Source organism: Ammospiza caudacuta, chromosome 16, assembly GCF_027887145.1.
Source record: "Ammospiza caudacuta isolate bAmmCau1 chromosome 16, bAmmCau1.pri, whole genome shotgun sequence".
Lineage (NCBI taxonomy): Eukaryota > Metazoa > Chordata > Aves > Passeriformes > Passerellidae > Ammospiza > Ammospiza caudacuta.
The window spans coordinates 4866249-4882740 of NC_080608.1; the positions used below are offsets into that span (position 1 = coordinate 4866249).

The 16492-nt window shown below is 45.2% G+C and overlaps 1 protein-coding gene across 7 annotated transcripts in view; it reads right to left on the minus strand.

Annotated features, from left to right (window-relative positions):
- Positions 1–7114: 7114 nt before the first annotated feature.
- The window catches only part of TENM2 (teneurin transmembrane protein 2), a 480673-nt gene continuing 471295 nt past the window's right edge, over positions 7115–16492 (minus strand). For all 7 annotated transcript variants that reach the window (XM_058815456.1, XM_058815455.1, XM_058815450.1 and 4 more), the window contains 4 exons: positions 15827–16123; positions 12803–14417; positions 10041–10171; positions 7115–8804 (listed from right to left, as the gene is read on the minus strand). In XM_058815456.1, coding sequence (XP_058671439.1) covers positions 8043–8804; positions 10041–10171; positions 12803–14417; positions 15827–16123 — 2805 coding nt within the window. In that variant the 3' untranslated portion in view covers positions 7115–8042. The remainder of the gene's footprint in view (positions 8805–10040; positions 10172–12802; positions 14418–15826; positions 16124–16492) is intronic.

A 16492-nucleotide genomic window follows, 5' to 3' on the forward strand; every position in this document is an offset into this window, starting at 1 on the left:
CTCCTGCTCGGGGGCAGCTTGTGACAGAAATGTGCCCATTGCGGTGACACTGAGCTGCACAAACGCCCCGGTGCCACCCGGAGTGTCCCCAGCCCAGCGGGGATGGATGCGGGGAGCGGCACAGCCAGCGCTGTGTGCGGAGCCAGGGCAGGGCAGGGCAGGCAGGGACACTCGGCTTTGCCAGCACAGGTTTTTTTTGTGTTTCTCACCTACAGATGGGTTTCTCTCGAGTGAGGCTCCCCTCACACTGCGGCTGCAGGTGGGACTCAGGCGGAGCCTCTGTCCCCGACAGGGCCCAGGAGCAGCCCGGGTGGCACTGCCTGGCCAAGGGACAGGGACAAGGCCACCCTCCTCTGTGCGGGAAGCGGCCAGGAGAGGGACACTGGGCTGTTCCCGTGGGCAGGCTGGTGCTGGGACAGGAGCCAGGCGCCTCGGCAGCCTGTCCTGCTGCCTGGCGGTCTGTCCTGCTGCCTGGCAGTCTGTCCTGCTGTCCGCAGCTGCCGAGGGCAGGGCACAGCATCCTGCCCTCCCTGGGGCTGGCGGAGCAGGGTCAGGTCCAGGAGTAGCAAAAGGATCATGGACATCCCTGTGACATCCCTGTGACATCCCTGTGAGCTGCGGGGATGCAGCCCGGAGAGCCGATGGCACTGCCAGGCTGTTCCCTGCTGGCCTGGAAGTGCCACGGCAGCTGGGCAGGTTGGAGGCAGAGCAGCTGATGAACCACAGGGTCTCCTGCCACCCCGGGGCACAGGCTGGAGAACGGGGCTGGTGGGAGCCTCGTGGGATCAGCAAAGGAAGGTCAGAGTCCTTCACCTGGGGACGAACAACCCCAGGCACCAGCAGGAGCTGGAGGACAGCCAGTGTAAAGGAGCTTTCCAGAAAAGGACCTGCAGGACAAGGAGTTGGTCCTGAGCCAGCACCATGTTTTTGTAGCAGCACCCTGAGCTGGGCTTGCCAGGGCATCACCGAGGGGCTGAGGAGGTGATCCCTGCCCTCTGCTCAGTGCCTGGAGGGCTGAGTCTGCCTCTGCGTGAGCAGAGTGCACACGAGACATGAACGTGCTGGACAGAGCCCAGCAAAGGGCAGTGAGGTGGTGAAGGGACAGGAGCATCTGAAGCTGAGGGAGCTGAGGCTGTTCAGCCTGGAGAGGAGGTGGATCAGGGGTGATCTAATAACTGTGTACGAGTATCTGAAGGGAGGAGTAATGACAAGAGAGCCAGGATTGTCTCAGTGGTGCCCAGTGACAGGGCAAAGGAAAAAGGCAAAGGAAAAAATACAGAGAGTTCTGGTTAAACATAAGACATACTAATTTTGCTGTAAGGCTGACTGAGCATTCAATAGGTTGCTGTTGCCAACCTTGAAAATATTAATATCTCAGCTGGACATGCTCTTAAAATGGGGTTATCCTCACCTGTCCTGGCACACTCTGGAACTAAAGAAAGAGCTGGACTTCAATCCTCCAGCAGCCTCCACCCACACCAACCCCTGCTTTTCAATAAGGGCCCTGTGCTAAGTGTGAAAACTCTCCTCTCATGTGCTTTGTCCCAAGGTTTTTAATTACCTGCCTTCCCCACCTGGGCACAGACCAAGGCATTGAGATGGGGATGTTTTCTAAAAGATCACAGCCTTCACGGGCAAGCAGGAATCTGGTTTATATCTCTACAGAAAACTTCTGACACATAAAAAAGTCTGTTTTATCAACTACTGCCTATTGAGTCAGTAACTATTGCCAACGACTAAAAATGAGGTAGATGAATTACTGATTTATAACACTAATATTTCTTAATATTTTACTTTCATTTGTGTGGTGGTTGCAGCTATCACAGTGGAGTCTGAGGACAGAGAGGTATTTGACACAGTCACAAGGCCTGGGTTTTAGCAGCATAGTCAGTGGTACAGCCCAGAGTCCTGCTGGCCAATTTTCCTTTTGTATGCAGCCACCAAATTAGACTAAAGCCTGCCAAAAGCTGTCATCTAAAGATGAAAAACTTCTGTAAATACAATTTCTCCAGTAGCAATGCTGCTGAGCTGCTGCTGCAGAGCACAGACAGCATTACAGAGCACTGCCTGCCACCTTTGGTACTCATGATGGCTTAACTGCCACTTCCATTGTAAATCCTATTTGTTAAGGATTTATAAATTGGCTGCATTCATTTGCTTGTCTGAAAGTTGGCACACAGCTCTCTCCCGTGGTGTTTTTACCACATTTTGCTTTATTACTTGCTTTTTTTTTGTCCCCCTCTTTGGCTCAGAAGTAGCCTGACTGTAACCATTAAATCCTCCTAAGATGCTACCCAAGTATTTTAACGAGCAAGGAAATGAGGGGAAGACCAGCCTGACACACAGATGTGTGTTTTGAGGAGCTGCACCCCATTCCTGCTGCAGGAGGTGTGGGGAAGACTGGGCAGGGCTGGTGGCACCGGGGTGGGTGCAGGGACCTGCTGGGCTCTGCCTCTTGCCCTGGTGCAAACCCCACTGGCAGCAGGGTGGAAGAGGCTCCTGGGGCTCCCGGAGGAGGCTGCAGGGGGCAGGGTGCAGGCAGACCCCAAACTGTGTGAGGGAGAGGCTGGCACGGTCAGCCCCTGCCCTCCCTGCCCGGCTGTTTCCCTGCTGCTCACCTGGCTGCTCACCTGGCTGGGTACCTGAGCACATCACACAGGTGCCTCCACCTCTGTGGCTTTGCTTATTTCTGGTGATTGTGGTGGGGAGGCTGAGCTGGCACAGGGAGCCGTCAGTCAGCTGAGATTAAAATTACCAACTTAACCCCTGAGTGTGATGAGCCCCCTGTGAGGGTGCTGCAAAGCATTCTGTACCTGCATTTGTGTGTCCCACTCTCAGCTGCTGGTTAAATGCCACTTGCTCAGGTAATCACCTGCCAGGTGTTGCTGCTGCAGACACACACAGCTCATGGCCACAGCTCCAGATGTGCCCAGCACTGCTGTGCTGGTTTGAACCCATCTGTGCTGGGTAAGGCAGAAGCAGAAAAGGCTTTATGAACACAGGGGAGCTGGTGCTTTGGCACTGGCAATGGTATTTGCCTTCCTAGAGCTCTTAGTCATGCTCAGATGTTGCTGTGCTCATTGGGGACATGACAGACACGCAGGGGGAGGATGACAGAACTGTTCTGATATTACTGACCTGACCAAGCAGTTCCAGCACACAGTATTGGTCTGTGTATTGGCACCACCAGCAGCAGAGCCTTCAGAGACAGACCCTGCCCAGGCTCCTCCACTGCTTTCTGTGGGCCCAAAGTGGCTCTAAGGCTCTGAGATCTTGCTGCCAATTCAGAGATGTGCAGAGTAAAACACCTTTTGCAGCTCTGTCAGCACCTGCACTGTGGTGGATGCTGACTCTTTTCTGCAGCACAGCCCTTGGAGCTTGGTGCCACAGAGAAGTGAGTTTGGTTCCAGAGGAGTCACAGGTTTCAAATGCAGTGAGTACTGTTTAAACTGAGTAATCCTTGTAAATAAAGAAATTTTATGCTGTAGGCTGTGGTGGAAGATGCTGGGAAGGAACTTTTATGGTTGTCAGAAAAATTCAGCAAAAGCAGGTCAGAGGCAGAGAGATCCTGGTATCACTTCATTACACCTGCCTTAATTTGTAAGGTAAAATCCCCCCTTTGAACTGAGTCACAGTTCAGAGGCCACCTGAGTTTATGACTGACCTTCATGTGGGGTTCACAGATGAACACAGGACAGTGACATTCAGTGGCTGAAACCTTTACATTTGGAGATTCTTAGGGCTGTACCCTCAAGGCTGTGTGTTGAAGATTTTCCCATGTTTGAGCATTATTGAATGCTTATTTGAGTACTGTTGTCAAAGGGTTGAACCTTACAGAAATTACAGCACAAAGAACTTAATGCAAATTATTCAGTGGCATTCAAACCTGATAAGGTTTTCTTGGACTCTTAAACAGGAAATGACCAGAAAACATGAAGGGCCTTGGAAGGCAGTGCCATGGTCACATTCAGGGCAGGTGAGGGCTCTGTTCTTACAGCAGAGATGAACCTGGACTGCATGAAGATCAGGACTTGGCTTACAGAGGGGTTAGCACATCCTTTCTATCAGGATCAGGAAGATTCTGAGAGGCTGCATTTCCCAAGGGATGGGAGGTGAAAACTGGAAGTGCCAGAGCCAGGCTCCCAGGCAGGTTTCAGTAAAAACAAACAAACAAACAAACAAACAAACAAACAAAAAAGCTAAAGGGCTCCTTCCCTTTACTCATTCCCATAAGAGTTTTGTGGATGCTCTGTGTGCCTAGCTTTGGGAGGAATGTCCGTGTGTGCCTCAATCTGAGAGAACCAACCCCTAAGGAAGGCTGACAGGGCACTGCTGGCACTGCTGTGGGCAAGGCAGTGCCAGGAAGCAAAGGCTGGCACCTCTGGATGTCTCCTTGGCAGATCTGCCATCATGTGGCCAAAGTGCCACCTGGAGAGGCAGAACAGCCCTGCTGGTGAGGAGGCTGTGCTGAGACATGTGCTGCACACACAGCCAGTTCACACCTGGGGATAGGTCAGGAAATAAAACAGGGTTTTTTTCCAAGCTGAAATGCAAAGTTATAAATGCCAAATTCCTTCAGTTACAGCAATCCAATAGGAAAAAAAAGGAAATGTACTCTAAAGCTGGTTTTCCATCTGGTTTTAGCATCAAACAGAAGCCTCTTCTTGGATTCCTGCTCTCTCTACAAACAAGTCAGCTGCACTCAGGTGAGTTGGGAGGGCAAACCCTTGCTCATGGCACTTAGGCTGGCCTGAGCTCATGCTCTGTGCCTTCCTCAGCCAGGAGTGCTCTCCAGGCCAGGCCCTTTGATGGGTGCCCTTGCTCTGTCCTGGTCACAGTGCTACTGGGGACACACACACAATGTCACTGTTGGAGCCACCACTTCATTACTCCCTCATAAGAAGAATCCAGTTCACATCTCCTTGGCAGTGCTTTACGTTAAGCATCTATTCCATATGGAAAAGTGTAGCAAGGAAAAGGGAGGAAAAGCAAGAGCTTTGAGAGGAATGGGAGATACCAGTCTGAGGTGGGGAAAGGAGAGGTTGTGGAAAGAAAAAGGGAGAAACAGATACTTCAAGAAATGGGAGACCCAGATGGGACCACAAGAGAGCTGGCCATGGCCACACCAGTCCAGTTATCTCCCTCATTTGTTAAGTGAAAACTCTTTAGAATGGGCTCTACCAGTCAGCTGTTTTTTCCAGACATGAGAGAATTCAGCTCTTTTGTCATAATTACAAAAAATACAGCAACTCTTCCCATCCCTTTGGTGCACCACACAAGGTTCCCTAGGTCACAGGGCACAGAGCAGTTCACTGGCCAGAGGACAGGCTGGGTAATCCATGTGGATGGGAGTGGGGCTGGGGCTCTGTTTGGGAGCACAGGCAAAGGGAAGGGGCAGGGCTGGGAATGACCTTGCTCAGGTCCAGCACGATGCTAAGCTGGGCCTAAGAGCTCAGGTGTATTGCTGGGCTTTGCACACAACCTGTGCTGAGCTGCACACTGCCTTTGGAAACTGCAGCTGGCCCTGGGCCAGTGATCTCGGGTGAGAATTTAGCACCATCTCCCAAAACTCTGGTTAAGAACATCCTGATGGTGTGTGTTAGTTGCAAAGGAGATGAGCAGGGAGTGCTCATCCCCTGAAATTTGTTATATCTCCTCTGATAGTCATTAATATTCAAAGGATGCTTTCCTTTTAGCTTAACTGAGTTCCCTTTTGAAGTAGCAGGATCTCCAGTTCAGAAGAGTTTCAGCTTTAGGAGAAGGGTAACAGAATGAAGGACACTGGGGACTGTGCAACAGGTTCTCATTTCAACATTCTCAAACTGCAAGAAAAATTCTATCCCAAAAAATGAGCTAAGCAGCTTACCAGGACAGGGCCAGGTAATCCAGACAAACTGCAATAATGTAAAGTGTCTCTACTTCGTGATTTTGTGTTTTATTCCCTCATTAAAAAAAACACTTCTTTAAGAGATTTCACTTGTAAAGAACAAAATAATAATGTAACAGCACTCTGAGTCCTTCAGCAAAGAAAAACACCTGCAGTGATGGACAGTCAGACCTTTATCTAAAAATGCAGCCAGACTTCATCTTCAGAGGATGAGAACCAGGGCTGGGGGTGCCATGGAGTGCCCAGGTAGGTGTAACTCCCAGCCAGAGTGGGGTGGCTCTCGTTTGCACAGAAAAATGAGACATTTTCTGAGAGCTCCAGGTGCTGCTCCACACAGGCACCCAACTGCTCGGCTTTAAAAACGCCCCAGAGTCAATTTATGCCCATAATCAACTCGAGCATCTCTGCTGCTATCATGAATCATTAAAAACCTCATTTACAACCCCAAAAGCAAAACTGTTCTCAAAATTAAGTAGAGCTCCCCAGCTACATCCTTAAATGAGATAAAAGCGGCAGGGCTCTGGGTGATGGATGGCTCCCTTTTATCATCACCAGGAGTGACTGTTTGCTTAGGAGAGGCTCTTTGATCTTACCTCCCGTTTTAAATGTGCTAGAAATAAGCAATCTCCCAAAGAAGACAGATTTTATGGAGACTTCCTGGCTCACAGCACAGCCTTGCATGTTCCACTTAATATTATGTTACTACATTTTCAAACTGTTTAGAGGTTACTTCAGTGCAATTAAATTAATTTCAGAATTGAAACACAGCAGTTTGAGGGCTGCTAGTCATGAGGTGCAGAGAGGGAGGGCATTTCTAAAGCATTTACCAATTCTCTCCTGTGTCCTAAGCAGATTTTTGGGTGATGTATGTGAAGGACTTTGCTTACCCAGAGATCAAAGGAGCAGCCCCCTGCAGGATCCATTGAACCACAGGAAGTCATTTCCACGTACAAAATGCTGCGTGCATTAGAAACAGCCAGACAAGAATCGCTTTTTCAAGATTTTGCAATGGAAGACAACTAATTCACAGGAGTTTTAGAGACTTTATTTATGTATAAACAATTTAAACACTTTGCCATAAATTATCTTTGCCTGTCTCTAGTCTTTGCTTAGCAGCAAATTAAAATTAATATAAAAACTCAATGAACAATTCATACATGTATATTACAAAAAAGTTCTTGTACCAAAGTTCTTATTAGACTTTTTTTTTTCTTTTTTTTTTTTTTTTTTGTGGTGACCGTAATGTGATTGTCTCAGTTTCTCGACCAAACAAACACACTAATAATTTTTAAATCTGAAACAGTGATTGTGCCTTCTGGCTGATGTATGTACAGGGTGATCTGACGTGGTGCCCATTTGCAATAGTGTAACACAATGCCCACAGCTCTACTGGAACTGATACCAACAAACTACTGAATCTAAACAGACTACACCCTGTAACTGTGTTATACTGTCCACAATGGAAATCTTCAAAGACAAACAGAGTATGAAATTTATCTGTAGTGATTTATAGCCACCATTTTGAATGTAACTTTACACTCTGCCCTCTTTGAATAAGTTAAGCTTCAGGCCAGACAAGTGGAGGGTCAGAGTGCAAGTCTGGTTTTGTTACTTTTAAATATATTTTCCTTTCCTATTTCCAGTGCGCTCTCACTTGCATTTCATTTGTCCTCCATTCGCTACACACAAATCACCCCAAAGTCATGTTTTAAATGCATCTGTATTTTGCTTTAAATGAAAACCTCTTGGATATTTATCAAACAAGCAGTCTGAATCATCTGTGTTTCATCAGCTGGTTAGTGAAAGTGGCCCACTTGGATTTCTTAGTTTGCTCACGTGTGAATGGAGTGAGGTAATACAATACGAGGCCTTCTTTTTGTTTTTCTTTAGACCCAGAACAAGTGGGTAATATTTCAGGGGTACTTTTTAATTTGTACGGTTAAGAGTTTTCAGTCTGGCTTTAGTCCACTTCAGGATGTGGTTTTTAATCACTTGAACAGTAGCATTTAACTCAAAAAATATGAGCTTTTTTGCCACTTACTATCCCAGAGTAGCTCAGCCTAGTGCCCCCATTTAGGTCTTCATCTCCTTAGGAGAGGAGATAACAGTTATGACTACTGATTCATCCAGCAAAGGATGACAGCAGGTTAATTTGTTACCTCTTTCCCATTTCATTCTGTCTTAAAAACTGGATGTTGCTGCTACTGTCTGCTAGCTCTGGGTACTGCTCCACGGGCAGGACATAATATCCCTCGTAACCTTGAACCCTTCCCGTGCTGAGGAGCTGCTGCCTCTCTCCGTCTGTCCATACGCGGCTGCCCTCGCGTCCGTCCCGCGCCTTCTGCTGCTCCTTGGCCCAGGCTGCGGCCAGGGCTCGCTGCCGAGCCTGCTCCAGCACCCTGGCCTTCTCCTCGTCCAGCGTGTCGGCGCTTAGCCCGTAGCGGATGTTGATGAGCAGCGTGGAGTGCTGGAACTCAACGTTCGTAAACCTTCGAGTCCTGCCGCTGACCAGGAGCGTGGGCTGCGACACGGTGACGTTGATGCCGCTGTCCAGCACCTTCCTCCCGCTGGTCATGGCCAGGGTCACCAGGTCGCTGTCGGCCGAGCCCACCTTCACAAAGTAGTGGGTGTCCTTGCCCTCGATGCTGTAGTGCATCTTCTCCAGGTAGTGAGCGCCGTTCAGGACCGAGGCGATCTTCCTGCTGTCGTCCGTGGCGATGCTGGAAACACCGGTGGTGACACGGCCTTCCTTCACGGCAAACATGATCCCTTTCCCCACGATGGGAGTGCTCGTGGCAAACCAGTGGCCTGCTTTTTCTCTAATTTTGGCATGTAATCTTTTAGATATGACCTGTCCCTCCAGAGCCATGAAAGCCTGGTTGTGTCGTTCTGTCGTCTGCTGCACTCCTGTAATTAGCTGGGGAAAGAGGAACAGAACAAAAAAAACACCAAAGAAGATGCAGGTCTGAACATACTCAGAGACCAATAATGATCTTTGCTTTGCTTTTTCAAAGGAAAGACATGCAGAGAAAAATTGTACACTCCAAAAGACCACCCTAAGTTATCCATCCATCCATCCATCCATCCATCCATCCATCCATCCATCCATCCATCCATATCTTGTTCAGAATCAGGTAAATACTCATTCAGCAAATCATTTTGCCATCTGTAAGACCAAATAAAATACTTCTCATCACCCTCTGTAGCATATATGCACTACACATTTCAATTTTGGCCAATCATATAATGCCCAGTAGAAGAATAAGAAAGGCCCAAGTCTAGCACAATTTTAATCAGAGCTGAAAACAAATAGAATCAGTGTATTTAAAAGGTGGCATTTAACTTGTGGACACTTTATCCCAGAGATTTCAACCAGTAAATATAACTAAAAGGCTTATGAATATAAGCTTTTTTGTAAATAGATGAAATTTGGGCCCAAAAGCACCAAAGAATTCCTGAAGAGGGGGTTTAGACTCTCAAATTACTTGGAAGCCTGGGAAAGTGGTATGTTTAGGTTTATATGATTATTTTTGTTGTATTACCACAAAGATGAAATAAGCCTAGCAAAGAGTAGGATTGGAATTGGCCTAGTACTCTTCTTAAGTTTATTAAATGGGCTGGAATTTATTATGAAAGTTAAACCTATATAGTGTTCACCATTAACCTGACAAGTATGAACACTGTAACTGAAATTAAATGGAATAGCAAATCAAAACCTCTAAATAGAAAAATGACAAAAAATGGCAAGAAAACCTCTTGCAGGGTGAGAAGTAGAACCCTTTTTACCAGTAAAACAAATACCAACCTAATTTTATTGGAACACATTATTAGGATGGTTTTACCAAAGGTACAACAGATGATAAATTACCCTGACAAAGTCTCCCTTTGTCATTGCTAATCAAGTTAATCGAGTTACAACTTGTTAATCAAGGAATAACTCAATAAAAGACAAACTAATGACACTGTAATTATGATAACAACGAAGGCTGGCAAGAAAGGCATATGTTCATTAGTATAAAATGTAGCTATACTCACTTCACTTTACACTGAATTAAGTGCTTGGCCTTCTGCTGTAACTACAGAAGAGCCAGTGATTGTATCCATAGAGTGGGACAAACTTATAAAAAAAAAGTAATTTAATCTTTCTGCCTACCTGTCCATTTTCACATGCTTGACTCTCAGACAGCTCGTATGGTGGTGACACAAAATACATTTTTGCTCTAGGGAAACCAGGAATGATGTTGCTAAGCTGAAATCCAAACATCACCAACCAGCTTTTGACATCTGAAAGTTGAAAGAAAGCAGTTAAGTCAGAAATACATGTGTTTAACAAATAGAGAAAATAGAAAAATTAGGAAATCCATCTTTGACATCCCTAATTTCAAGTAGCAAGTGAAGTCACAATTAATATTATTGTGTGGAACTTTACAGAACTGTAGCAATCCACTATGAAAAGGTGGATTGCTACACTGCATTAAATTTACCCTAAATACATCATCAAGGATATACCAGCTTTTTCACTATTTTCCATTAGAGCACATGAATTATCCAAACATTTTACAGTATACAGTACTTGTTCCATCTCTGACACCTTCTGATATGGGCTACTATATGTAACCTATAAACTGTATTGTATAATGATAAATTATTAGGTTAACACTCTAAAAACATCTGCAAAGTCCTTTGGGGAAAGACATGGCTTCTCCTCTATGTCCTACTTCCATCAGCTGTCATCAGGTCTCAGGAGGCTCCATTAAAAGCAGTGAGAAGCTAGATTTGTAAATCAGATGTCTAAATTTAGGCAACAAAAATATCCTCCCCATCCCTCTAGGGAAAGTATGAGCTGTGTGAGAGTGTTAGAGCTCAGCTCTGAGGTGAGCCTCTGCAAGTTCCAGATGTGGGATCAACAACAAAAACTCTATCCTCAGATCTAGCTGTAAAAACTAAGAAACAAAGTTAATAACAGTTATTCTCACTCTGCAGCTATTAAGAACTAATTATGTATTTTGGTTATCCAAATGATAACTCTTTTAACAAAAAAGAATCCATGACGACCTCATTTTACATTTTCTGTTTCCTGAATTCATGATAATTTTTGCTTAAAAATCTCTCTTGTCTTTCCCAGTGGCCATCTCTCCTCCTCCAGTGGCCTACACTGGCTCCACTTCTGTGAGCTGAGCTGTTGCAAAGCCTGTCTTCCCCAAAAGTCTTTTCTTTTCTTAGCCATTTTGACTCTAAAATTAGTAGCAAAATACTCTGCCTCCATGAGGTATCTGTATCCATCTTCCATCACACAGTGCCTACTGTATTTTCCTGAACCCTTGGACAGCACAGGGTTACTGCTCCTCATAAGGCTTCAATTTTATTTTATGGTAAAATGGTATCTCCTGAACAATTCACTTCAGCTGTTCCAATTCCACAGAAACCAGAGCAGGACCTGTATACAAAACAGTTACTATTTTGCTGAGCTAATGTGCTTTGCAGCACTGCATTTGCTACAGGAACTTGTTTTCAGCAAAACCTGTGAATAAACTCCTGTGTCAGGGGCTAACAGTAAGAATGGACTGCAGAGGAGGAATTTTTGGTGTTTTGTTTTGTTCTCTCTTTTTTTTTTAACTATGACAACAAAGTGCCACCATAATAATTTCTTGTCTAATTTTATCTGTTCAGTCCTACAGCAACAAATATTTGCATCACTGATTAAGTATTTTTACAGACTACAAGGTGTGTGTTGTACCTAAATGCAATTTATCTTATTCGATTTAATCTGGTGGATAGATAAATTAAATAAATACAATTTCGGAATGTAGAAAAACATAGTAAGATGATGTTGAAAATGAAGATCAAAGGGTGGTGGAGGAAAATAGGACTTTTGTTGAATTTAGGACAACAAGGTAATTTTAGTCACCAGTATTTTCACACTATCAGATACAAATCACATTATCTCCTAATTGCAAAGTTGCTCCACTAGAAACACTGGTGTGTTACACCTACTATTAGGTTGCAATGCACTAATGAAACATGCTGTGATTTTCCTTGAAGGAAATGCACACTTTTCTTGAAATTCAAATTACTGCTAAAATTAAGATCATTCCTTTTAAAAACGGTATCACTACTCTAATTATTGTATACTGCATATTCAATTCTGAAAAAAAGCTTTTCCTGAAGACATATTAATTATCTTTCCTTTTAGAAACTGCCAGCAGTTAGTTCAAGTACTGTGTGATGTTACTAAGGGAAAAATTATTCCTAATTAAGAAAGGGTTACAAGTTTTACCCAATTCTAACATATGTGATCAAAACTACTTTTGTTTCTCGGCTCCACAAAATCCATAACATTTATTAGTCTTTCAGGATGAAATAATCTTAAAAAACATCAAGGATTTAATTTTTAAGACTAAAGACTGTTTGCATATTAAAAGTTAAATGGGAAAAAGAGGTCTAATTAAATCCATTCTTGGTGCTAATTCTTAATGTGCCCATGAGCTCAGACAGTGGTTAATTTTGAAAGTAGCCCTGAAAGAAAGAGATCTGAACAGTTCTGGATTGTGATACTGAACCAACCTGCCAGATTCCCATACATGACTTCATTTTTCTTGGTACAGAATTAGAATGAACACTTCTTTACAGAGTACTAGTTCAATAGGAAGAGCACTATGGCTGTGCTGAAATTTTATATTCAGACCAACATATATATATTTTTTCCCTCCATAATTCATCATGGCTTCTCTCTTAGAGCCCTTTGTTCAGGGAAGAGTAGTGCCAAGGAATCAGAAATAGCCACTTTTAATAGGCAAAAGAGGAAAAACTTGATGTGAGGATTGAGCAAAGGGCTCGTAAAGAGAAGCTGGGTTTCTTTCCCAAATCAGCTTCCAAGCTGTAGTGTAATGTATTATAAATGTGAAGAAGTCTCACCTGTTACATAATTCTTTAGATCCAGTTCATTGCTGAGAGGGTTGTTACTCTTGAACATGTACAGATTGAAAGGAGCGGGTTCTTTGCCAATATTTTTCCACATGGTGTAATCAGGAGATGTCCAGCGCCCAGCCAGGACATCGTAGTCCCTTTGGGTAAAATGCACGAGTTTGGTTAAAGGATCATACAGCCCTCCATGGAACCCAATGACCAGCTGGAAATCTGGGTTGGAGTCATAATAGATCTCCCCATAGGCTGTGTACTGGAGCTGCTTGATCATGAGGCCATTGATGCTGAACACAGCTAACGGAGTGCCTGTGTTATCAGAGGCCACGTAATACTCTTCCCCGCTGCTGCTCTCCATTGCAAACAGGTGCCCTTGCAGATCGTAGTACAAAGAGGTAATTTCAGAGTTGGAATGATTGTAGACATGAGTTACCCTGGTTGGATTGTGAAGATCAGCATAAAAGTACTGCAGATGATGCCCCAGGTTGGTCTTGCAGGAAGCCCTTCGGCCCAGCCCGTCGTAGCGGTACTGAACACTCCACCCATTGGCTTTGTTGTAAGCTCTGGTCAGGAGCCCTTTGGAGTTGTACTCAAACACGTCAGCACCCCGCTGCCACAGGTACCCATCGTCATCAATCTTGTAGGGGATGTCACCCAGGCGCGTGATCCTGTCCCTGAGGTCGTAGCGCAGCGGCATCAGCCGGACGCTGTTCCCAGGGTTCAGGAGGTGCAGGTTCCCGTTGAGGTCGTAGCTGTAGCGCCAGGTGGGCCTGTCGTTGACTGCCACGCTCTGCAGCTGCCCATCTCCGTCGTAGTCATAGGTGTACTTGGTAGTGTTGGCGTAGGGACCGAGTTTCAGCTCTCTTTTGGTCACCCTTCCCATGCTGTCGTACTGCACGGTCATCCAGTACATCAGGGAGCGGAACATTTCGTACTGCACTTCCTTAATGCGCCCGTGGGTGTCAAAGTGCTTACTCAGCGTCATAACTGCCGTGGTGATAATTTGGTTTATATCGTAATAAATAACTCCAAATTTGCCAAAATGCTCGACTTTGCCAGAAATCTCATCGTAACGGTAAAGGTCAACTGGAAGAGGCGTCTCACTTATGATGGGTTTGATGCTTGCGATTCGGAAGCTGTTGTCATGATATGTATAATCAAACCTTGCATTGACCATCCCTTCTTCAGAGAACCTGTAGATTTGTTTGTCAACAAGAGGACCAATTTTCCTATAGCGAATGGTACAAGAAAACCCTCCACTTTGCAAATTCACCATTTTTAGGACACCCGTGGTTTCATCGTACCCAAAAGTAACCGCCGTGCTGTCGTAAACAATTTCAGACAGCTTGGACAGCTTTCCATACTTGTAGAAGACTTGCCGGCCGGTGCCTAAAAATGATGTTTTCAGAATCCTGCCGTCGTCGCTGTAATCAAAAATGACGGAGGCGTTGCTCTCGGGGGGGTTGTAGATGTTCCTGATGTAGCCCACGGAGGTGTGGGTGGACATGCTGTGCCGGGCCACGCTGGGCATGGTGACGGCGTGCAGGCGCTCCGAGGAGTCGAACTCGAAGATGTACTGGCGCTGGCTCTGCAGCAGCAGCACCATCGACTGCAGGGGAAACAACAACAAAGCTATCAGCATGTGGCCCCAGAGAGGGAACCGAAGGAAAGTTTACTGGAGAGGCACTAATGTTAAATGAGTACAAAGAGAATCAGATACATTAGTCAGGGGCACGGAGCTGCTCAGGAATATTGTCAGGTTGCCAGATGAGAGGATCTGCTCCTTGGAAATCAATAGGCTGACACTCCAGAGAAAGTGTAGGTTAGCAACCTGTGAGCTGTCCTCCCTGTAGGAGGACTTTTTTTTTATTTTCCTTTTTTTTTTTTTTCCTGAGGCATGCAGAGGAGTTAGATAAATGACTTGATTTATCTTTCTGCCAGCAGTTGTAATTCACAACTGTTACTGTGAAATATGTGAGAAACTAAGCAGAGAACATCAACTCTGGTTTACTTAGAACAACAAGAAGGGAAAGGGAAAACAATACAGAGTTCTGGAGTATTTAACACACTTTTATTACTGAAGTGTGCTAATTAGGCTAAGTAAAAATGCACTACCATACTTCCATTTAATAAGTAACAATTAGAGATGAATTACCTGTTTCTACATGAACCTTTTGTTAGGTTTAGTCATGCATTTTTGGGCTTAATTAAGCACAATACATTGTCTTAATTTGTTGCCATTCTACAGCAGGAAAATATCAAAAGACAGAAACCATGAACAAAATATTTCCCATTAAGAATTAGTCATATTCAGCTGACTAAATGAAAAATAAGGAATTTTGAGACCAGGGATGGCTAATGGCTGGGATACACCAAAATAAGGAATTTTGAGACCAGGGATGGCTAACGGCTGGGATGCACCAAAATAAGGAATTTTGGACCAGGGATGGCTAACGGCTGGGATACACCAAAATAAGGAATTTTGGACCAGGGATGGCTAACAGTTGGAATACACCAATCTTAGCTAGCGGGTGTGCGTGATTTATGCGCCACAAAGCCAAACAGAACTTTGTGTCCTTCCAGCTTGTGCCAGGAGGAGACACTGTCACAGACATATTTTCTGGAAAATCATTTCATTAGGATCTTTTCTCCTGAGAAGTTGGGAAGCTTTAGCTTCTCCATGTTTTGCTGCTTTGGAATGTGGTTTGGAGAATTGTTTACCCAGCATGTGAAATTGTTTTTACTTAATGACCAACGACAGCCACCTGTGTGGAGGCTGTGAGCAGTCACAAGATTTTTATCATTCCATTCCATTCCATCCCGTCCCATCCCATTCTTTTCTAGCCTTCTGATGAAATCTTATCTTCTATTCTTTTAGCATAGCTTTAATATATAATTTTCTTTTAATATCTATCATAAAATAATAAATCAGCCTTCTGAAACATGGAGTCAAGATTCTCATCTCTTCCCTTGTCCTGGGACCCCTGAGAACACCACCACACACACGACACCACCTACGTTTTCCAGGTAGGTGTAGCTCCAGACTTTGCCGTCGGCGAACATGCGCGACACGATCCTGCCCTGCTTGTCGATGTCGGTCCTCTCGCTCATGGCCCCGCGCTGCAGCCCGGCCAGGCGCCCATTGAGGAAGTAGGAGACGTTGACGGCGGCCAGGCCGCTGCTGGGCAGCCAGAGGAAGGGCCGGCCCAGCTGGTCGTAGATGATGCGCAGCGTGAACTTGCGGTGGTCATCGTAGATCTTCTCGGTGCGGATGTTGCGGTCGTAGTCGATGGACAGCAAGTTCCTGCCGTGCACCTGGTGAGGGAAGGAGGCTGAGCTCAGCCAGGGCTGGGCACACCCAGCTTACAGCGGGGAAAGGGGAGGCCTTTGTGCTATCATGGGATCAAAGCCCATCTGCCTAGTAAATTGGAAGGTCCTAGCTTAACTAAAGCACCTGAGTCGCATTTAGGTAATGGCCTGCAGACTTTAGCAGAAATTAACAGGGTTTAACTCTTGTTTAAGGCTTTGAAGGCCTTCAGTTTAGGTAATCCTAAATTTCTTAGATGATGGTAAGGATTATAGGGGAGATAGGAAGGAGGATGATGAACATGGTGGTTAAGATGGCAATTATAATGCTGGTTGGCTTGTTAGTGCATCATTGTTTTACATGGTTTGTGGTGTAAA